This window comes from Patiria miniata, unplaced genomic scaffold, assembly GCF_015706575.1.
Source record: "Patiria miniata isolate m_02_andy unplaced genomic scaffold, ASM1570657v1 HiC_scaffold_16, whole genome shotgun sequence".
Taxonomy (NCBI): Eukaryota; Metazoa; Echinodermata; class Asteroidea; order Valvatida; family Asterinidae; genus Patiria; species Patiria miniata.
In genome coordinates, this window is record NW_024037054.1 from 16298775 (window position 1) to 16323048 (window position 24274).

Below are 24274 nucleotides of genomic sequence, written 5' to 3' on the forward strand. Positions count from 1 at the left end.
TGGTTATTATCACAATCACACACCAATGCAGTAAGACAATTTTTGTATCAAAAAAGTGATACGTTCAAAATTGAAAAGTTTGTGACCAACTACGCAAATAAATCTCCAAAAAGATGATAAAGTAAAATGTTACTGAATTCAAATATGGAGTCCATAGGTTTGCACTGATTCAAATACTTTACAAAATACCATGAGAAAATGACATAATTGATGACTATACACACAGCCATAATCTTAATGTGTAACTTCAAATAACCAGAGAATTTACAATATTAACCAAACACAGCACCCCACAACAACATAAATATTACTAATGTACCAATACATTGGGTCTGAAAATCACGATATAAAAAACTAATAGACATGTATATGTATGTACATGTACTCACAAGTCATGTCTTGATTTGTTTATTAGTCACTATGTTACCATTCTGTGACATCATCGCATTTCCGCAATTAATATGCATTTATGCAAATCATTACCACAGGCTCTGACCTATCTGACACAACAAAAAATTTACTTAATGATTTTACTATTACTAAAGCTAAAACTATTATTAGTCACTTGGGAAGGTCCGTTTAAATTCTCATCGACAAGCCAGCTCGGCATTTCAACTACGCATGATAACGGTCATTCAGGATTATCGAACGCTCATCGAAGGCGCATGACGCTCGCATGGTCGCACGACGCTCGCGTGTTAATTACGAGCAGCAGGGGCATTCGCGTAACATCGCGTTGGCAATTTTATCCCGAATGACCTTTGACCTGGGCTACTTCATCGAGATACCGAACTGGCTTACTGAATGAGAGTTAGAAATTCTGGTTTTGCAGGCCACAAACACAGGGCCAAATTTTGTGGCCAAATTTCAAGGCCAAATTTCAAGGCCAAATTTCATGGCCAAATTTCATGGCCAAATTTCATGGCTCTGCTTACCGTTGGAGAAAAAAAAAATCCCCGCCAACCGTAGCAAAAGATTTCCCGCTTCCAGTAAGCGTATTTCACGGATAAGCAAGGACTGGGCCCAATTCCATAGCACTGCTTAACAGTAAGCAGAAAAGTTGTGCTAACTACAACAGAAAATCATGCTGCTGCTTAAGCACTATTTCATGCTAACGGTTGCGCGCGCATGGAGATTCTATTGTTACGTCACTGATTTTTAAGCAAAATTTTCTTCTGGGGTTAAGTGTGCTTTTGCTGTGCTTACTGCTTAACAGTCTCTATGAAATAGATGGAGGCTCGGTAAGCACAAAGTCGGCTGTTAAGCAGCGCTATGAAATTGGGCCCTGCTGGCTTGTTCACATGCATACATCTCTTAACTAAGGATTCTGCATTTTACGTACCTGGTAGTTAGCACAGAATTTCTTTGTGGCGTAGCAGAGCAATGCAATTTGGTCTCTGATAGACGTGCCACAAATGATGCTCACTGCAATTCATGTCCTGCCTTCTTGACAAAATCTCTCAAGACCTACCTGCGATGCCCATCCAAAACCAAATTTTTACAAAATATTGTTTACACCTCGTTTTGCAGAACCTCTGAGGCCACTTTCTGTATAACTTGCAGGGACATGGCGAGTTGGTCTTCGGTAGGGGCGATGTTGACAGCGACACGAATGCTGCCAAAAATAAATCAATAAATAAATAAGAAGTGTAAGATGATATGTTCTTGTGCACTTTTAGATGAACATTTGTCACATGTTATCAGTGCATGCTGCCCTCTAACGCCTGTAGAATTACTAGGCTATCAGCTTCGGTCCTGAAATTGGGCCATTGGTATCAAATGATCTAAAAGAGCAATGTTCATAGCGATTTTTTGCAAGGTATACACATCTAGAATTGTGAAATGCGTGATAGCTTTGTAGTGTGAGCGGTGGCCTTTTTTTTGGGGTGCTATCACTTTTTTTTTTCCAAAATGGCCCCCGATATGCTTGAACCGTATTAATTATGTTGTAACAAGCACGTTTTGGCTGCCATTTTTTAAAAACTGATAGCACCCAAAAAGCTTTTGTTTCTGACTTACCTTGGTGGTGGCAGGAATGCTTCTTCTTCTTCCAAGTAACATGCTGTGGTCAGTACTACCCCTTCATCCATAGCCTAAAAAAATCATGAAATATCAAGCATAGGAATTGACTTCAATCCGACACAATTCAAACACAAGACATTGGAAATGACATTACACATATTCCTGAGCAAATAATAATAATAAATAAGAATAACACCGGAGTCTTACATAGCGCACATATCTACCAACAATCAAGGCGCTGGGAATTATGGTTTTTTTTTTTTAAAGACAGGTATTAATGAAGTTTATGAAAAATATGAGACCCATTATGTAGCACCTTTATAAGGGTATACAAGGTGCTGCGGCGCATATTGCAGCCACTGCCAGAAACACCGGGGCAAACCCCTTCTCGTAGCGATGTGTTACTGGGTTCTTTAACGTGCATTACACAACACACAGGACCTACGGCTTTACGTCCCATCTGAAGGACAAAGCAATAATGGTAAAGCGCCGTGCCCAAGAGCACAAGCAACATATTCCCCGTCAGGATTCGAACCCATGTACCACGGCACACGAGTCGAACACCGTAACCATTGGACCACAGCACCCCACAAAAATGCAGTTCTCTCATTAGTCAATTTTCAAATGCCAAATGACAGCCACGCAGCTAACTCTCATAACGAGAACAGGTTATTGATAGTCTGCAACTCTGAGTGGACATACCATGTTCACAATAAGTTCAAGGAGTTTCATGATCTCTTGTCTAGTCTTGTCTCCCGTCTCTCGTACATACAGATGCTTGATAGGGGCCACAGGGTCACCGGCCACCTTCATCTCAGCAATCCTGTAATTGACAAAGATTCGTTGTCATGCTTAAACCCCTTAAGCACGGGTTATAATGGGGACATTCCTCCACACATAGAGCAAGTGGCCCGCATGACTGCACAGCCTTTGTGTGGTAGCGGGACTGCACAAAAGCAGCAGCTGTGGAACTACCCACTAGCCTTGTACCACGGCATACCACAGCTGGCAACTGCATTCCAATGAGGATTAGCGGCCGCGGCCATGACCGCTTCCCGTGCGCATGGGGTTAAAGAAAATTCAAGTGTTTCAATGTTAAAAAAAAATTTCGAAATTGAAAATAAATAAATATATTTTTGTCAATTTCAGGGCGGAAATAAGCAGAATTTGCTCATAAGTAAACATACTTCTATTGAAATTCACCCCGAAGATTACCGCATGGCTACAAAGGTGGTGGTATCCGTGCCATGGTTTATGGGGCAGGGCTGAATGGATCGGCCTATTAAAGGGAATGTACAACATTTGCTTTTGCTGCAATTTTCAGAAATAAATGGATTTGGAGATTAAAGTATGTTATATAGCAAACATTTTAAACTGACATGTTTCGCGTTTTGGGCTTGTAGATTCTGGAAAAACCAAGAAAACCAATCATGTTCTTGAAGTCTGGTTCCCTGACTCCACTTAAGATGAAATGGAGCAATGAATAGACTTTGGGGAATCGTTAGGTCAAAGAATCAGTTTAGCAGGCTTGTACCCCTTCGCAGGTGTGTAATCAATTGCAAAGAAAATGCAGAATAACTAAATTAGAAATATCAGGAGCAGTTTTTTTAAAAATTGCCAGTTTTCTCCAACGCTGGTCGGCCGACCAGCGTTGGAAAAATACAATTTTTCTTGAAAATGTCAGCACACCAGGAGCCAAGATTTTGCAGGATGCTTTAAACTGTCATTCCCTAACAGACTAGTTCAGTCGTGATAATTTGATCATTTTGTTTTTTGATGTTTGCAAATGTTGTATCTTCCCTCTAACTTGGTACCGGGGCATGTGTTATACAAAGTTGTTTAATCCATTGTACTTACTTGGCCAGTTCTTCGTGGACGTGCTCGGACCGTGCCTGGAGCCTAGAGGCCATCGTTGGGTCATCCTCCATGATATCCAACGCCGCCATGGCGGCTGATGCGAGCATGGGAGGCAGTGAGGCCGAGAAGCAGTAGCCCAGACCGGACAAACGCTGGGATGCAAACAATGGGAACAAAAGTCTTCTATTTACTCATTGCATTTTTTTTTAACTAGGGGTATACCTCAACAGTTTCAAATTGCCTGCCTGTGTAACATACTAATTATTCATAATAAGTAAGTCTGTCACAAGCCAATGTGGCCAGTCAGGCCAGCGTTTATCTCAAGTTTCAATAGCATGAAATGACAGAGAATATTTATATTTCCCCCTGGACTGGATGCTAGTCCATCGCAGGTTACTGCCCAGCTAATGCCGGTACTAATTTATACTCTTGGGTGGTGAGAGGCAAGTGGGGATTGAGTGGCTTGCCCAAGGACATGGTCAACAACTGGCCCTCTGATCATGAGTCACAAACCCTATTCATAATACAAAATCTCAAAATAGGCGTGAGATTGGGAAAATCTATATACATGTAAACCTTTATAGGTAAAAATGCCTTTATTGCAAAACCTCCTGAATTCCTGATTTCAAAAATCCTGAAAGCAGGAAAAATCTTGACAACTTTTTTTTTTAAATCAGGAAAAAAATCCTGACAAATTTCACCCCTGCTAAAAACTTTGATAAGGTTAATACAAAGAAAACTACTGCACGTACAGTTGTTCAAAAAAATGTTCTTGTACAAATCTGTTTGTGAATTTAAAAACATTTATAACCTGCTGACTACAGGAGGAGCAAAAGTCCTTTTAAGGAAAAACAAGGGGACATTTGTCAACTTTGTTTATTTGTATATCAGCATATTATACAAATATTGACTGCTTCGAGTGGTGTAGTTAGACTAGCAATCCTATTTTTCCCAAGGAGAAGCCGAGGAAAAATAGAATGCTCCATGGATCACCAGGGAGGCTAACTTTATTACACCACAAAAAAGCAGTCAATATTTGTTTTATAACACCTCTACCTCAGATTCTGCTTGATTTTAAGCGATAGGGCCTAACTGATTAATTTCATCTAAACACAATTAAAAAGTACTGCTATTTGAATACGAAATTAGTTACAAAATTTACTTGCACTTTTCCAAACTACCCCTGCACAAAATGTTTTAACCCAGCTCCGTAGCGCTGGCACTGGGGAACAATACGAAAGTACACGTAGACAATTAGCAGTTTGTTTTTGGCCTTGGGTGTCGTACATTAATAAATGACCAACCCCTCCCTCTCCGAAAAAAGTGGAAAAAAGTCATACATGTACATGTATTTAAAAAAAGTATGATCCTGTTTTAAGCATCCTTCGTCGACCTCAGATGCAAAAAAAACCTGCCATTGAAAAAACATATAATGGCCATGGACGTACCAGTCTCCACAACAAATGATCCAACTTTGTGAAAATCAATTCCTACTTGGAGGCAGTTACCGTATCAGCATTTAATTTTATCCTTCTTCTGTCAAATGACCTCATATTACCCTCGGAAACCCTCCCCGAAATCAATACAAGGCTAGTTCTCGTTTTGCGTGCCAAAGTTGATATATCCCAATCCCAACGCTCGCCTTCAAAAAAATCAATGCACACACAAGGTGACTGACAACACTCAATTAGTCTTCATGGTAATATTGATTCTATCCTATTGTTTTTGCTGGCATTCACCAGTGATTTCATGACCGTGACTGGTCAGTGGTGTTCTATTTTTAAGTACGTGCTAAAGGACTGTCAGTCAGTGACATTGGCCGGCTCTTGGAGGAACAGTGGAGCATGTTCCATCAGTTGTTGGCTGTACCAACGGGTGGGCAACATCGGCTGGTAAAATGCATTGCACGTTGGGGAGTTGGCACTCTTTGGACGTAGTCAAAGCAGTAGCTGGCTCAACAGACTACAGTGTATGTCACATAATGAGTACAACACAAGCTTACGATTACACCGTGTCGGAGAATCTGTTGTGAGCTGGTGTGGTCCTGTCCTGAAAAAGGATCGGTTAGCAAGAAGTTTCGGAGAGTATGCTCTGTCTGTCTGTCTTTGGGAAAACGGACTGTGCTTGCTAATATGGAAACGTGCAACCGGGTTGATTAGTTCAAACACAAACTCATTTGGATAAAGAGTCTGAGAACGGGCAGTCACATTGTTGTCCTTATGACCTTTGACACGGGTCAACTCATTTACATTTCCCACGTGCACCTGATAATTAGGCACTGCATTCAAGCTGCATGTATGCCGGTTGATTGGCCAATGAGACTACAGGAAAGTATTATTGTCGAGACACATAGCAACCAATAGGGTTTTAGAAGGTTTGAGGGCGTGGCCTGTCCTCATGAGATCAAGTCTCTAGTCTAAAGGTTGAGGAGCTTCAACGGTACAACGTTTTGAGGTACTCAGAGAAAAGACTTAATAGACACAAACGATACATCATCAGAAAATGGGATTGGAGTGCAGTACTCTATTGAAAACTTTGTTTACGAACCGGGTTATTCTGAAACTCAGGCTTGGACACAAGATGGCGTTCAATGTCAAATGTATCCAAAGATTTGTTCAGATCTTCTGGATTGTTGCACTAGTCAGGTCTGAAACAGTCTGCGGAACACAATGCGGAAGGCTGCAAATTGACTTCTTCGCTTTGGAAAACCGTGCTCTGGGATGCTGCACCTATCGGGAGATGACGGTACGCTCGCCTGTGATCTGTGTCAGCTACTGTCATTCGGACAAGTACTGTCAATCTGTCAATTATTACAGACTGAATTACAGTTGTGAGCTGAACAATGCTACACGGTTTCAGTATCCCGATGAGTTTGTTGTTGTGAATGGCAGCGTGTACTTTGATGGAGACAGGAATCAGCTGTCAGAACGTCCTAGTTCTGCATACCAATCCTCGGTGCATCCTAGCTCTGGATCTTCTACATCCCAGGCCTGGGAACCAACCACGTCCGATTCTTCAGTTCCTTCTGTGCCACAAGAGCCTGCAATTTCTTCAGTAACTATCCCAACTGTGCCTTCAACTACAACCCCAACTTCTGTCAAAAACAGCAGTTGCGCCACTGCGCAGGATGTCGGTCAAGGCAGTGGCATCTCTACAATATACCCTCCAAGTTTCAACAATGGACTACAGGTCTACTGCGACACGGAAACTGACGGCGGGGGATGGATCGTTATGCAGCGGCGCCAGGACGGAAGCGTCAGTTTTAACCGCAACTGGGTGGAATTCGAAACCTTCTTTGGCGATCTGAATGGTGAGTTTTGGCTGGGGAATGACGTGCTTCGCGCATTGACGTCGTCACAGACCTGGCAGCTGCACGTTGATTTGGAGGACTGGGACGGCGCGACAGCGTGGGCCGAGTACGCCGAGTTCAGCGTGACGGGCGAGCTGTACACCCTCCACGTGGGTTCCTGCAACGGTACGGCGGGGGATTCACTGCAACACCACGACGGGATCCCGTTCACGACCATCGATGCCGATAACGACAACCACACAGAGAACTGCGCAGACGCCAGCGGCGGAGGCTGGTGGTACGACAAATGCCAGAAGGCGAACCTCAACGGGAAATTCTTCCCATACGGAAAGGGCGCCGGCGTTAAAGACGGCATACAATGGAAGGCGTGGAAAGGGAATAACTACTCCTTGAAAAAATGCAGCATGAAGATTCGAGCAATCATGTAAGCTGTTGATAAGATGGGATTGTGCAGATTTCTTCAATGTGAAGAGAAAAAATTACAAAAAAACCCCAATAACTGTCACAGACTCCGTGCAGAATATTCGATGACTACACACGTGGGGTACTCATGAGAGTTTTACATGTAGCTGGTCAATAAATCAGGTTTACCACAAGTATTCACCTGGGATGAAAGTCGGTTCAAACCATAGAGCTATATTAAATTACTAGAGCGCTGACTCATGTACAAAGTGATGCCTGCTGGGCGCATCCATGTTTGTGCATAAACCTATGGAAAACCCAACATTTTGTACGGCTTTTGTATGGCTATTTGCATATCTGCGTTTGTATTCTATACAGGTGCGTTACCGAAGCCGATACGCACAAAACCGAAATGCACAATCAGCAAATGAGCGTTTCATTTTGATCTATGCAAAGAGCACAACGCGTGTGCGTATCCAGTGCAGATGCTTTTTGCCGTGACATTTTTTGAACCGTCATGACGCGCTTAAGTTGTTTGTGTATGTTCTACATGTACTTGAGAGTTGCATTTAGAGTACACTTTTTAAATTCAATTCATCTAATTTCATTGTGTTCTACAAACACGCACATGAATTCAAAATGTCTGTGCCCAGAACAGCTTCAAAGCGTCTCCGCGCACAAGAATGAGGAGTTAGCACTCTAGTAATTTAAATTTTAAGCACCAAATCACTTATACTTTTCAAGTTACGGAATTTTAAACAAAACCACCGTTTTAAAGTTCTGTCCACGGATTACAAAAAAGGTGCACATGCGTTCTTTCAGCAAAACGAAAACAATTCACACGCATCCCTATGTGATTTGTTTTCGTTTTGCTGAAAGAACACTTGCCGTCTTGTGATCCGTGGACAGAACTTTAAAACGGTGGTTGTGTTTAAAATTCCGTAACTTGAAAAGTACATGAGTGATTTGAATGATTCTTGCACTAAAAGAAAGATTATGAATTGGGCTTTCATATCCTAGATTTTGAAAGTGCTACATGCAGAACTTCACTGAAATAACAGTCCCAACAATTGGGTTTCGCTTTTTTTGACTCTGTATTTCAATGTTGTTGATTGAAAAATCAGATCATTCGATGCAACAGACACTTTTAGAGTAAATGAAGTAGTTAAATAATTAACAAAAAGAAAGTACGAGTACATGTATGTAGATGCAAAGCTGGCTTAGGTTTGAGTTGGGTATGGTGACACACATCCCTTGCCATATAAAAATGTTCAACTGATCAATCAAGTTCGGGCAAGGATCATCGGTTGACTATTGGTTGAATTGTGACGTAACTTACACCTGTGTACTCCCGGTACCAGCCTCGACTCCCTGGTCGCATGTGTGTTCCTTCACTAACCCCTGGCCGTAATGTACATGTAAACGATGCTGATATTCAAATGATATTCAAAACTGCGCGATGCCCGTACGATATGCACTATGGCAGCCTCGTTTTTCGCTAAAAAAAACCCCTGTATCTGCGGTTGTCAGGTTGTAAAGGGATGAAAGGGGTACGTACCTTTAAAACAAATCTTTGCTAAATAACGCAACGTCCAAACCTTATGTTTGAAAGCATTGATTTTTCAAAAACACAACTTTCAACATTTTAAAGATGGCGTCGGCGCGTAAAACGGATACACTGCAGCCAAATTATAATGTGCCATATTTTGACACATTTAAATAACACAATTCCAGGGGATGAGATCGCGCAAGGCATGATGGGAAACAATATGGCGCAGCAAGATCTGGTACCCATGGGAACAAGGTTGTACTGGTACATGTAATAGCAAGCACCTCTAGTCAAACGATGGTAAACACGTCATCACAAAACCTCTGGATCCTGGCTCCCTGCAGGCCCGGATTACCCAATAGGCACAGTAGGCACCGTCCTTCATTCGAGTGAAGTTAATGGTCCAACTATGGTCAACCGTACTCCTCGCCTGAACTTTCTCAACACAGTCACCAAATGTAGTATCTTAAAAATAGGATGACCTTTTTATTAAGCATCCTCGGTAGGTCGACCTCAGATGCAAAAATAAACCGCAATCAATGCCCAGATATGGCCATGGACGTACCTGTCTCCGCAACAAACGATCCAACTTTGTGAAAATCAATTCCTACTCGGAGGCAGTTATACAACACTCTAATCATTTTAGCCTTAATTTTGTCAAATAACCTCATATTCCCCTCGGAAACCCTCCCCGAAATCAATACAAGGCTCGGCCTCATTCTGCGTGCAAAATTTGTATATCCCAACGCTCCTTCAAAAATCAATGCAAACACAAGGTAGGTGGCCTAAGGCAGGCAACAATTAATTAGTCTTCATGGTAATATTGATTCTATCCTATATTTGGCTGGCATTCAGCAGTGATTTCATGACCGTGACTGGTCAGTGGTGTTCTGTAGGTACAGCGGAGCCTGTTGCATCAGTTGTTGGCTGTACCAACAGGTGGGCAACATCGGCCGGTTAAATGCATCGCACGTTTTAGGAGTTGGAACTCTTTGGATGCAGACAAAGCCGTAGCTGGCTCATTGGAATCAAAGTCATGTAGTTTGCGCTACATGACTTTCAGTGTACACCATGTAGGAGAATCTGCGGTCAGCTCGTGTGGTCCTGAGAACGGAGCAGTTAACAAGAAGTTTCGAAGAGTATGCTCTGTCTGTCTTCGGGAACAGACTGTACTTGCAAATATGGAAACATGCTACCGAGGATTTTGAGCAGCTGCAACAGGTTGATTAGTTCAAACACAGACTCATTTGGATAAAGAGTCTGAGAACGGGCAGTCACATTGTTGTCTTTATGACCTTTGATACAGGGTCAACTCATTTACATTTCTGCGTGCACCTGATGAGGTACTGCATTCAGGCTGCACGTATATTTGCCAGTCAGACTACAGGAAAGTAGTACATGTATCGTCAACACACATAGCAACCAATAGGATTTTAGAAGGTTTGAGGGCGTGGCCGGTCCTCATAAAATCAGGCCTCCAGTCTAAAGGTTGATGCGTTTCAACAGTAAAACGCTTTGAGGTACTCCGTAAAGTGACTTCATACATGTAGGTCTACACAAACGCTTCATCTTCAGAAAATGGGATTGTAGTGCAGTACTCCATTGAAAACTTTGTTTACGAACCGGATTATTCTGAAACTCAGGCTTGGACACAAGATGGCGTTCAATGTCAAATGTATCCTAACATTTGTTCAGATCTTCTGGATTATTGTACTAGTCAGGTCTGAAACAGTCCGCGGAACACAATGCGGAAAGCTGCAAATTGAATTCTTCGCTGTGGAAAACCGCGCTCTGCGATGCTGCACCTATCGGGAGATGACAGCGCGCTCTCACGTGATCTGTGTCAGCTACTGTCACTCCGACAAAGTCTGTCAATCTGTTAATTATTACAGACTGAATTACAGTTGTGAGCTAAACAATGCTACAAGGTTTCAGTATCTTGATGACTTTGTTGTTGTGGATGGCAGCGTGTACTTTGATGGAGACAGGATTCAGGTTTCAGAATCTCCAAGTCCTACATCCCCGGAGCATCCTACATCGCCACAAACCTCAAGTCTGCCTCACTCTGTATCTTCTATATCTCACAACTCTGAACCGACCACGTCTGATTATTCGGTTCCTTCTACGCTACAACCTTCGACGATGTCTCCTGCAACTCTCCCCTCTGTTCCTGCAACAACTCGCTACACAAAGCCACCAACTACGTCAGACTCTTCAGATGTTTCTCTGCCACAAGCTTCTACGATTTCTTCTATCCCTCTCCCAACTGAGCCTTCTACATCTCGTGATTCTAAGCCTTCGACTACACCTGACTTTTCGGTTACTTCTATGCCACAAGATCCTGCGATACCTTCAACAGCTCTGCCAACTTGGCCTTCTACATCTCTCGATTCTAAACCTTCCACTACACCTGACTTCTCGGTTACTTCTATGCCACAACATTCGGCGATGTCTCCTACAACTCTCACCTCTGTTCCTGCAACAACTCGCTACACAAAGCCACCAACTACGTCCGACTATTCAGATGTTTCTACGCCACAAACAGCTCCTTCAACAGCTCTGCCAACTTGGCCTTCTACATCTCGCAATTCTAAGCCTTCAACTACACCTGACTTTTCGGTTACTTCTATGCCACAAGATCCTGCGATACCTTCAACAGCTCTGCCAACTTGGCCTTCTACATCTCGCGATTCTAGGCCTTCGACTTCACCTGACTTTTCAGTTACCTCAACGCCACAAGATCCTGCGATTTTCTCCACAATTCTCCCGACTGTGCCTTCGACTTCGTCTCTGACTACTGTGGAGACTGTAGCCGAATATGACAGCTGTACCGCTGCGCAGGATGCCGGTCAAGGCAGTGGCATCTTCACTGTATTTCCTCCGGGTTTCGCCAATGGATTACAGGTCTACTGCGACACGGAAACTGACGGCGGGGGATGGATCACCGTTCAGAGGCGACAAGACGGCAACGTCAGTTTCAACCGCAACTGGGCTGAATTCGAAACCTTCTTTGGCGATCTTACTGGCGAATTTTGGCTGGGGAACGACGTGCTTCGCGCGTTGACATCGTCACAGACGTGGCAGCTGCGCGTTGATTTGGAGGACTGGGATGGCGCGACAGTGTGGGCCGAGTACGCAGCGTTTAGCGTGACAGGCGCGCTGTACACCCTGCATGTGGGTTCCTACACCGGTACAGCGCGGGATTCCTTGAAACACCAAGACGGGATGCCGTTTACGACAACTGATGCCGATAACGACAACCACAGAGACAATTGCGCGGATGCCAGCGGCGGAGGCTGGTGGTACGACAAATGCCAGAAGGCGAACCTCAACGGGAAATACTTCCCATACGGAGCGGGCGCTGGCGTTAAAGACGGCATACAATGGAGGGCGTGGAAAGGGGCTAATTATTCCTTGAAAAAATGCAGCATGAAAATTCGACCAATCACGTAAGCAGTTGATAAAACAGGATTGTAGATATTTTTTTTTATCAACGTGAATGGCAAAATTTCATGAAGAGAGAAACTTTGTGTAAATTGTCACCCTGCACAACAGTATATAGCACTGCACATGTGTCATATTCTACATGTTTAAGCTTGTCAACAATGGGGCCAATTTCATAGAGCTGCTTAAGCACAAAATTTGCTTAAGCACAAAAACGTCTTGCTTAATAAAATCAGGTTACCGGCCAAAACTCCATGCGATTGTTATGCTAAGTAAACAACAGCTAAATACCAGTCACAAGCAATGTACATCACATGGAGTTTTGGCCGGTAACCTAATTTTACTAAGCAATGTTTTTTCGTGCTTAAGCAAATTTTCTGCTTAAGCAGCTCTATGAAATTGGGCCGAGCTCAGGTTGAAGACAGCAATTAATAGAGACGTAAGTGGCCTCTACCATGTTTGCAGAAAAGTTAGGGTATATAGAAGCACATGTACACATCTACATGTGTATGGTGTCAATACTATGTCTACAATGGTTAAACAAGCCTGAAGTGTAGTTACAGGAATTATGTTCCTTGATGTACAGTTTTAGTGGACTGTACTTACGGTATTGTATAAAAAAACTTTTATTTTACAAGAGAAATTGTGAGTCAATTGTGAACAGAATTATAGCTACTTCATGGAATAGCCCTGAATAATAGCGATTGTGGAGTTTAGGACACCTCAGTCCAACGGTGTGAAATTCGACAACGTTTGATTGCAAATGGTTGTCTGTTTTAGAGGATAAATATTGGTGAGGTTTTTGTGGCGCAGCGTACGTACTCCTCGAGGCTAGTCTTCATTTACACGACGGGGAACTGAACACCCCGGCCAAAGTAATAACAAAGTTAATTTGACTCACAAAAATAAATGCCAGAGCTGAAATGGTGCAGCCTCTGTAAAATCTCAGCGTGAAATACCTGACTTTATGATAAAGGTTTACCCACCTGGTGATCAACAACGTATTTTGAGCCCACACAAAATCCTCCCAGTGTGCCCAGAGAATTCTCCATGCATGCTGAGATCAGGTCAATATCTGTCACCTGTAACAAAGCAAATCCATTTGAATAATTGAATATTCATATTTTAAAAAAATTTGCATTCAATTAAATATTTACATTTTCTGTTGTAGCCACAATAATTTAACTTCAATGGTTTTCAGGGAATCAAAAAAGTCTGAGTACTATAACTGATATCACAATTTGTGTCTTTTTTTAGCAATAGTTTATTTCCGAAGACCCCAATAATAAAGAAAATTTAAAAGTTAACAGGGAATGTACCACATTTGCTTTGTATATACTGTACTTAATATAAATATGCTTAGTTATCGCAAGATCTAAAGAAGTGATACAGATATTAATCTTCAAGTAAACTTTAATCCTCGATCCTGATTGGTCGATCCATGGCAACAAGCCGTGCTACATATAACCATGTAGCAGGGCCACCGTCTATGCCACACTCCACGTGTTGTGCTACTCCAAGATGCGTGCGCCATTCCGTACAAACACGCACGTGTATAGGATAAGCGCTGACGTTTGTGTACAGCGTGCATTTCATCTTTATTGTGTGTCAAGTTTGCTTGAAGATAAATTCGTTATCACGCTCACGCTTGTGGAACGCGGAAAATGTAGTGTGTCTGTGTCTCACATACCACTCGGCCTCGTGGTATGTGGGACACAGACGCACTACATTATTTCGTGTTCCGCTCACGCTCGTTAGCAGTTAGCAAGTTTTGTCTCAAACGTGTTACAAAAAAAAAAACCAGTAGAGAGAGAGGGCTCCATTGGACAACGGGTGATACTCGGGCTAAATCTTTGTAGGCGTTTCATTGAAAATATGCCCCATCGGACAATCGTACCCTCAGCATGATGAGACATTGTTTTCAATAAAATTCCCGCCAAAAAAATTACCAACGAAACAATCTATGGGCACAGGGTACTCTACTTGGAGGAAAATGTGTTCAAAAGTCCGCCAGACCTCTCTCTTTGTAAGTTTTGAGGGGACATTTTGTGCAATGCAGAATGACGTCGTAGAAACATGTATGAGTACTGATGTGTATGAGACTTGTAGGTTTGCATGGTGGACGTGAACCAAGCATGAAAGGTTTACGGTAACACCATTTGTGATGCAATCAAGCTAAATGAATCGTCGGGAACTTTTATTTGGAGATTCAGGCCAAACAAGGGCCACTTCATCACATCACTTCATCACATCTCTTGGTGTTCCGACTTCCATAATTTTTGAACTAAAGATGGTACCAGCATGCGGTTTTCACAGCAGTTATGCTGAGATTGTGCTCTTTTCAAATCTGTAGAAGAAAAACAAAATGACCAGGGTCGACAAGCGAATCATTTAGCTTGATTGCATCACATTTGCATTCTCCCTCTAGTTGTGTGGTTCTGAGAAGCACCAGTTGTTTTAACTCATCGTTTCAAACAGTGTGCTCTAATCGAGTCTCCTGATGAGGAACAGAGCATACTGTTCGAAACGTCCAGTTACAACTGGTTCTTCTCAGAACCACACAACTCAAGAGAGATAAAATTCACGTGTTGTTACCGCAAACCTTAGTACTGATGTGACTGCTCTTTTGACCAAACTTACATCGATTCCAAAGTGTTCCGTGACGCCGTGCCCAGTTTTCCCGAGCACGCCGAACGACATGCTCTCATCCAGAAAGATGCGCACTTTGTACTTGTATTTGAATTCCACCTGAAAATGAAATGTAAATAAGAAAAGAAAAATTGGGGAAAAAAATGAAGTAGAATTCTGTTTAGTTTTACCAAATTAAAGTATAGGATTCTTTAAGTTATTCAGAATGGGGTGGAGAAGTTATGCGTCCCCATATAAAAAACTAATGACAATTACAAATATAGAGAGTAACTAATGAAAATAAATAAGTAAATAAATAGTAAATGTTGAGATATATCTTACCAGTTTGTTGATGGGAGTGATTTGTCCAGTGTTGGTGTACAGGCCCTCTACAACCATGAACTTGCGTGTCTTCTTTGCTTTCTTGGGGTTCTGATCAAGGCAAAATGAAAATAGGGAAAACTTAAGTCACTAGAGTTGTGATCGACTTGTGATTTGACTTATGATTAGCTTGTGACTGGACACATGCTTTGGCTTGTGACGGGACTTGTGATGGGCCTTTGACCCTGAGTTGCAATGAACTTGTGATGAACTTACACATTTGGCATGTGACTGGACTTGAGATTGACTTGTGATTGACTTGTGATTGACTTGTGATTGACTTGTGACTGACTTGTGATTGACTTGTGACTGACTTGTGACTGACTTGTGACTGACTTGTGATTGACTTGTGACTGACTTGTGACTGACTTGTGATTGACTTGTGATTGACTTGTGATTGACATGTGACTGACTTGTGATTGACTTGTGATTGACTTGTGATTGACTTGTGACTGACTTGTGATTGACTTGTGATTGACTTGTGACAGACTTGTGATTGACTTGTGACTGACTTGTGATTGACTTGTGATTGACTTGTGTTTGTTTTAACCAGTTGGCGACAGTGGGCATTATAACATGCACTGGCTGTTTTTATACACAAGCAAGGCTGACGGGTTAAGATGTCAAGATTATCTGGACTGGCCTCCAGGTGACGTCTAAACACGCTTATCCCTCGTGCCTTTTGTTCATACACACAAAGTCCGTGAAGTCTGTGGAGGCGGACCGTGTGTTGATCTTGAATTGGCCGTTGTGCATGGCCTATTGTTGAACAGCTTATGCTCCAGTGCACACCCCGGAGTATTAAAACATATGAGGTCTCGGCAAGAAATAATGTACAAATACTGTTGAAATGACTCTTGCGAATCGGTATTTGTGGCGTTTGGTTGTGTATCAGAAGTTGGCTGGGAAATTTTGCCTTTTGCGAAAATCGAAGTTTCTGCAAAAATAATCCCGGCGCGAAGTGGTTAAGACCTGACTTGTGACTGACTTGCGACTGCTTTATTGCCTGACTGTGAGTGACTTGCCACTGTTATGTGGGCTCACTCGTGACAGACTGGTCTAACCTTCTTATCTTCAATAACTTGCTCTTCCAGGAGTCGTTCAAGATCCTCCATGTCGTTGTGTTTGAAGAACTTGATCTGGCTACGCGACGCTAGCAAGCCCATCTGCACAGCAAAGCAGACTCCTTCGTCACTGAAAAAAAGAATATAGTAAAACGTAACACTTTGTGCCAAACAACGGAATTTCGTTCATCCGAGTAGATTCAGCAATCTCACCCAAATTGGTCAGGCGTCTGTACCAGTAGGCAGGAGGTCATAGGCTCGAGTCCCAGCCAAAAAGCTGGTGATTTCTTTTGTCATAAGATTTAGGACAGCACTGAACATAAAGGCAAAAACCAATTAAGGCCCAAAAAAACCGGTCTCTGGTCAGCGCGCGCGTCGATTTTAATCATGCGCGGTCTACCTTTTTTCTTTTTTTTTCAAATTAACATGGAAGCTACAACAGCGCCCTCTATTGCCGCGCCTCCTCAAATTTTTGTACCAAGGAGCACCAAGGAATGGGGAAATTGCACCAAGGCAAATGATAAAGGGCACCAAGGCAAATTATGGAGGACACCAATGTATAATGAGGACACAAAAAAGCAAAATAGTACCCACCTTGTCTGTACAATACAAGCTTGAAAAAAAAAAAAGCCACCAAAAAACCCCCCAAAAAAACGCGTCGCCGCATCAATTCCGGAAGTTCGGTCTGACCAGAGACCGACTATTTTTTGGGGGGCCCAACCTAGAAAAAATCCAAGTAACGGTTGCTTTCTGCAAGGTCAGGCATTGTTAGTGTTTCTCCAAGACTGAGATTCTAAATTTGCCGCACTTGTCAAGACTTTGTATGTGGTCTTGTGCATATGACATTTTAAACCGATTTTAAACCAGCCAGTTTAATACCCCAACATTTTTAAAGTTGAAAAACACAACAAGATAGCTTCCATTTGGTGTGTTTTGGTCTAAAAGGTGTGTTTGGTCTTGAGAATTGAACTCTACGGACTGAGGAGTTTTTGCAAACATTAATAAAAAATTAAATAAAAAAACCACAAGATTGGCATTATTTGGCCCACAGGATAGCTCATGAACGACATGGGAATTCCCAGTATAAACCGCTATTGGATGATCTAAGTACAAAAAACGTTTCAAGTAAAATTATTTTCTTACCAGAAGATAATGTCTCCCCTCTTTGAGTAGGCTGGGATGCAGCTGGCTACGGTTGAGAAGCCATAGGAGTATAGGATGCCCATCTCCATGCCGAAGAACTTGGCGATTCGCTCTTCAAAATCCAAGTGAACATCTAAATAGGAAAGAAAAAGGCATGAATGGAACCCCGAATTAATGGTTTGCAGAAAATAAGAAAAACGCTACAATCAGTTCAGCAATCAAGGGTCAACTAAAATTGTTTGAGCTTGTAAGTTTCTTAACTAGCAGGAATTGAGTAAATCTGAAGTTAATTATCAGCCAATCTGAAGTCAATCATAAGCCAATCACAAGCCCTCTCAAATCAATAAAAAGCCAATCTGAATAAAAAGCCAATCTGAAGTTAATCACAAGCCAATTTCAAGTCAATCACAAACAATCTCAAGTCCGTCTCAAATCAATCACAAGCCAATCACAAGTCAATCACAAGCCAATCTCAAGTCAATCTCAAGCCAATTTCAATTCAATCACAAGTCAATCACAAGTCAATCACAAGTCAATCACAAGTCAATCACAAGCCAATCACAAGTCAATCACACGTCAATCTCAAGTCAATCGCAAGTCAATCACAAGCCCATCTCAAATCAATCACAAGCCAATCACAAGTCAATCACAAGCCAATCTTAAGTCAATCACAAGCCAATCTCAAATCAATCACAAGCCAATCACAAGCCAATCCCAAGCCAATCTCAAGTCAATTACAAGTCAACTGCAAGCCAGTCACAAGCCAATCAAACAATTCTGGTCAATGCTTCGAAATCATTCATTTCTCTCAGCTTACAAAATGGAGGATTCTTACCCATTGTTCCATAGAATCCACGAGGACCACAAGTCCCAACGCCATACTTCTTAAGACTCTTCACTGCAGCATCCTATCATTGAATAAATTGGGGCGAAAATTCAAATGTCAAAAGCTCCTGAAAATCAGACCTAACAGATTGGGGTGGTTTGTGGAGGGAGTAAAGCATAACTCTCTCTGTGGGGTGGGGAGGGGTTTGGCCTATACTGGGAAGGGTGGGCAGGAATTGGCCTTACCTTCCTGTAAGTGGGTGGGTAGGGAGGGGTTGAGCCTAGCTGGGTAGGATTGGATTGGTTGGGAGTAACTGGGTGGGGGTGGGGAGGGGTCCAGTCTTACAGGGTGGGATAGGGAGGGGGTTGGGTCTTACTGGGTGGGGTGGGGAGGGATCTGGCCTAATTGGGTGGGGTTGGGTAGGGAAGGGTTGGGCCTTACTAGGTGGGGTGGGGTGGGAAGGGATTGGGTCTTACTAGGTGGGGGTGGGGTGGGGTGGGGAGGGGTTGGGCCTTACTAGGTGGGGGTGAGGTGGGAAAGGATTGGGTCTTACTAGGTGGGGGTGGGGTGGGGTGGGGAGGGGTTGGGCCTTACTAGGTGGGGGTGAGGTGGGAAAGGATTGGGTCTTACTAGGTGGGGTGAGTTGGGGAGGGGTTGGGTCTTACTAGGTGGGGTTGAGGTGGGGAGGGGTTGGGTCTTACTGGGTGGTACAGGGAGGGTTGGGGTCTGGCCTAACTGGGTGGGGTGGAGAGGGGTTGGGCCCAACTGGGTGGGAATTGGAGGGATTGCAATATGAATCATTGGTAGATTCTGTAGGAGTACTTTCTACTATTTTCTTTCGTCGCAACCTACCGCTGTCTCTTTCCTTCCCAGCATTCCAAGAAAATTGAACGTGCCGAGGTTTATTCCCTGTTTGCCGTCCACAGTCAGCATGCTTCCACCTTGCCTGTTCAAATGAAAATGTTGCCTTTGTAAATAGTGTTCTACAGGGGAAAATGTTTGTGTCAAATCTATATGGCTGCATGAAACTACTAAACTAATATTTCTAGGCGGACTGGTTGAGATTTCAGTCCATCGCACGTTACTACCTAGCTAATGTCAGTACCCATTTATACTCATGAGTAGAGAGGGGCAGGTAGGGGTGAAGTGGCGTGCCAAAGGACATAACATTTGGTCAGTGGTTTGATTCAAACCCTGACCATCTGATCATGAGTCACGAACCCAAACCACGCTCAGCGGAACATCCATAGAACGGGCCCCATGCACGAGTTGGCCATTTTTGTCGAGTTCCCTGAATGCATTTAATAAATTGTTAACTGTTGAATGTGAAGGCGCCCGACTATTAGTACAGCCTTAGTTTACGGCCGTTTCTTTTTTAAATCTGGCTTAAAACATTAGGGAATGTTTAATTACAAATTTTAAATTATTCATTGAAGCAGACTTGAATTAATTAGTAATTTACCTGCTTTCATTTCTCTTCGCAATTTAAAAAAAATAAAAATTTTACCTCACTTTCAATTCAATATGGCTGACTTGTGCATAAGGCCCATACGGTCTTGACCAAAAGAAAAAAATGGAACCCCTAAATGTTGTACTTACTGTGTGACTGTCCTGTATTTGATGGGCTCATAGTCATCGGGCAGTTTGGGGACTAAAGGTTCTGGGGTCCACTCCTCAATCAGTTGATCCTTTTCCTGAGGTAAAAAAGTTTGAACACAAGGCAGGAGAAAGAATGAACTCTAAACTTTTTGCTAAGAACTATCCTGTACAGGCATGCAACTGGGAAGTCACAAAAAAGAGAGGAAATTCACATCTTTCCAAGACTTTGTACAGTGTTTTTCTATTTTCAATGGCAAACTTGAGAAGTAAAAAAAGAGGAAATCAGCTGATCCGAGGAAAAGTTGCATGCCTGCCTGTATGCTCCTAAATTCACCAATGAACAGAAAACCAAGGGCAGGTTCTTTGCACCTTCTAAGTTTCAAGGAGCATCAAGCCTTATGTAGAGTGATTGTTTATTCCACAGTATTTTATAGGCTTTTATTAGCCATGATTGGGCAGTTTTGGGACGAAAATTAAGAGGCAAATTCCACCAGATGGAGAAATGGAGGAGTTGCGATTATTGTGAAAGAAGCGATTGCTTGGGTAAGTGAATCCATACGCGGAACATCAGGCCCAATAGGCCGTTTGCGAGTTAAATTTGAATAAAATCTGGAACGCTGACTTAACCCAATGCTTTGCACGTGTTAACTTTGCATTCTCCCGACAAAAGAGACTGTTACTATATCACATGATTCGGGGCAAGCCTTATGCTAGCAAGGTGTCTTTGTGCCATTCTCACCCATTGTGAACGATGTATTGGTGCTGAGCGTCTCTTACGTAACTTTGCAAGAGCTTGCCCTGAATCATTGTGATTAGCAACAGTGTCTTTGGTCTGGAGAATTCACAGTTAAAATGTGCCAAGCATTCTGAGCAAGTCAGTGTCAAGTCAAATTTAAATCCCAAAGGGTATAGGTCACTCGCAAATGGCTTATTATTCTGATGGCCGAGGCACAGTGACTGGCCATAGACTGGGGCTAGGCCAAAAATTTGGGACTCTCCATACTGTGTATGAGAGTCCCAAAACTTAAGATAGTAAAAAACATGCAATACAAGAAAATAGACTGGCACATGAAACAAATAGTCTAACACCGCTTCAGTAACTGCATCAATCAACTGTGCCAAAAGAAACATCTGGTACCTAGCCCAAAACGACACACTTTCGATAGTCATGCCACCAGACTATTGAAGGGTCAATCTTTTAAAACAGTTGGATATGTACATGTACCAGTCTAGTCTTAGGCTTCAAATTGAAATTACTTGGCTTCACTCTCAGTCTCAGGAGCGAAATGTTGAAGAAAAGTCTCCTTTAACCCTGACTCCCTAGGCCTTTTTGCTAGGATGTAGCCTCAATCCTGCAAAATCCTCCAATTGGCCTCATGGAAAAATAGCATATAGCTTCAATCCTGCAAATTCCACCGGTTTCTTGAATATGGTCCATGGAGGGGTGACCACTGCCTGAATCCTGCAAAATGCTCCGGCTATGACTGTCAATAGACTGAGGCAGAGGCAGTGACATCCTGGAGCAGTGCGGAGGATGTCAAGTATAATCAAGGACTAAATTTATGCACGGCTGAGCATAAACAACACAAGGTCCGGCCCAAGACCTTGACACAGTGCGTACTCCGAAATCAGCAACGCACTTTGGCCATGTAACCTCAATCCTGCAAATTCCTCCAATTTGCAAAAAGGATTTTGGAGGATTCAGGGCGGTTAGGGTTAAGAATTGAACTGAGACCTCAAACTTGGCTGGTGAAATACTGAGGACCTTGTCTTTGCGTCATGAACATTTTGGAGAGTTTTGTTGGCTAAAGAGTGAGTAAAGTTGGCATGATTTTGATTTACACGTTTTTTTTCTGCACTTGAAGGTCCCAGTCTGGACTGGGGCTAGTACCTTTTCTGTCAGGACCATTTTGGATTGGATGGAGTAACTCTTGGACAGCAGGAGCCGGATGATGAATATAATCAGGAGACCTTCGAAGATGAGGTGGTACATCGGGGCCTGGGGAGATAACAAATCAATGCAATGAAGTTTTTTTTTTACTAATATTCAGAAAGCGATAACATGTCCAAAAAAAAATCAGCAGGAAAACACTGAACTTAGCAATTAGCAAATTAGGCCCTAGACCCGTGAACGTGGCTATATACATAGCCACGCTCCAGAGTTGTGTAGAAACACTCAACGCACAAGATTGTACGGGTACCCAGACAGCTCCTACCATTTCGCGCATGCATGACTCGGAGTACCAGCCTACCAAGCATGACCACAGAAAATCAAAAGTTTTGCTCGTCCGTTTGTAATGTCGAGGTCTTTTTTTCCCCTCAACTTTCTTGGCAAAGATGCAAGATCCTACGCTTGCATGAATTTACAGAACGCTTTCTATTTAAGTACTTAAACTACCGGCGAAAAGACATGCTGCATGACAATTTGGAGCGTATTTACGCGAGGCTGGGGCATGGCATTGTTATTGACGCCACGTTTACGGGTTTAATTCGGCCCCTACTGAGAAAACACTTAAAATTCTTCAGACCAGTCTCATAGTCATACTAGGGTTTGTGTACTTCCAGAACTGTAAGGTTTTTACAGACCTTACAGAAGATAATACTTGTGAAATATTGAGGCCGAACATTTCGTGACAGGAGAGTTAATTTGGAGGTTTGAAAAAAAATTGAGAATTTTCTGCTTCAGCAACTTCAGTCTTCAATTCATCTTTAGGTTTGTAAAACCCTTACAGTTCTGGAAGAAGTGTTTGTGCACAGGGTGTCAAGTGATGTCCAGGTATGGAATTCTTTCTGATGCCGCAGCGCGATGATCGGGGGCGGGGTAGCGCAGATCCACCGATCGCGCCCGACAACATGTGAACGAAAGATTCAATTGCAGGCAATGCACACATTGACTATGACGGGGGTCAGACAAGTCGACCGTTGAGACAACTCGACTCGGGACAAGTCGACCGTTGAGACAACTCGACCGTTGAGACAACTCGACCGTATGTGCGATAAATGGAAAGACAAGTCGACCGTTGAGACAAGTCGCCTCGCATGTTTTGGGCCTAGTTTCACTTTCAGGGATAAGTACCGGGGATTTTTACGGCGGCTGATCGCCGTTTGGGAGTGATGACACATGAGTTTTTTTGGTTGCATATAACAGACCCGATATAGCGCAGCATGATTGTCCGTGCACATCGTTCGTTTTTTTCAAGGTCACGTGCGCGCATCCCCGGTCAACGCGGCCGTACCGTGCACTGTGGCATCGTTTTTGCCGGGCCTGTGCGCCCATTTGCCGCGCCGGTCGATGTGCCCGCGTGCCGGGCACAGTCCTCGCGGGCGGGCGGGGCGCATCGGCCCGACGCGACGCCCTCTGTACATCGAGTATGCCCGCGCCGCACCCGTGATCGGTCTTGCCACAGATTTGTGCAACTTTTTCTGCTCCACGTGTATTCATTTCCATTAAGTCGAGCAGTCTCAACGGTCGAGTTGTCCCGAGTCGAGTTGTCTCAACGGTCGACCTGTCTCAACGGTCGAGTTATCTCAACGGTCGACTTGCCCCGAGTCGAGTTGTCTCAACGGTCGACTTGTCTGACATTCACTATGACTATGTTGACTCAACATGCTCAAGCAATCAAAATTCATGGCAACACGGAAAACATACCTGGCGAAACGCCTCAAAAAGTTCCCCAAAACTCCAAGGTTCTGGAGTTAGAAGTGGCAAAACGCTCTCCATGTTGTCGTTCATAACATCCGATTCACACACAGATCAAGGGAAATTCTCTAGTCTAATAAAACTTGAAAATAAATGAATTTAATTTACACTACTGAATCCACCGCTGATCTGTTGTGGTGTGACACGGAACATACGATTTCACATACGATTTGCTCAGACAGCTTTAGCATGATTCATTCTTTAAAAATAGGAGACTACAAAGTTCATTGGATAATTTTATTAAAACAAATAATATAAAACAGGTGTTCACAATTTAAAACTATTTTATCCTAAATTTGAATGCATTTTGTTTCAAAATAAAACTATTAAATTTTAAAATATTATTAGA

The 24274-nt window shown here is 43.0% G+C and overlaps 1 protein-coding gene across 1 annotated transcript; it reads right to left on the bottom strand.

The window, feature by feature from the left end:
* Window positions 1–1207: 1207 nt before the first annotated feature.
* Window positions 1208–24080, bottom strand: LOC119723122 (serine palmitoyltransferase 1-like). The gene is made up of 14 exons (XM_038193664.1): window positions 23875–24080; window positions 22117–22224; window positions 20226–20320; window positions 19479–19572; window positions 18636–18708; window positions 17801–17933; window positions 16658–16787; window positions 15555–15644; window positions 15225–15332; window positions 13571–13666; window positions 3880–4031; window positions 2725–2845; window positions 2020–2093; window positions 1208–1615 (listed from the first exon to the last, which is right to left on the bottom strand). The coding sequence occupies exons 1-14, from the start codon at window positions 23956–23958 to the stop codon at window positions 1513–1515; spliced, it is 1461 nt and encodes a 486-aa protein (XP_038049592.1). The 5' UTR covers window positions 23959–24080; the 3' UTR covers window positions 1208–1512.
* Window positions 24081–24274: the final 194 nt, after the last annotated feature.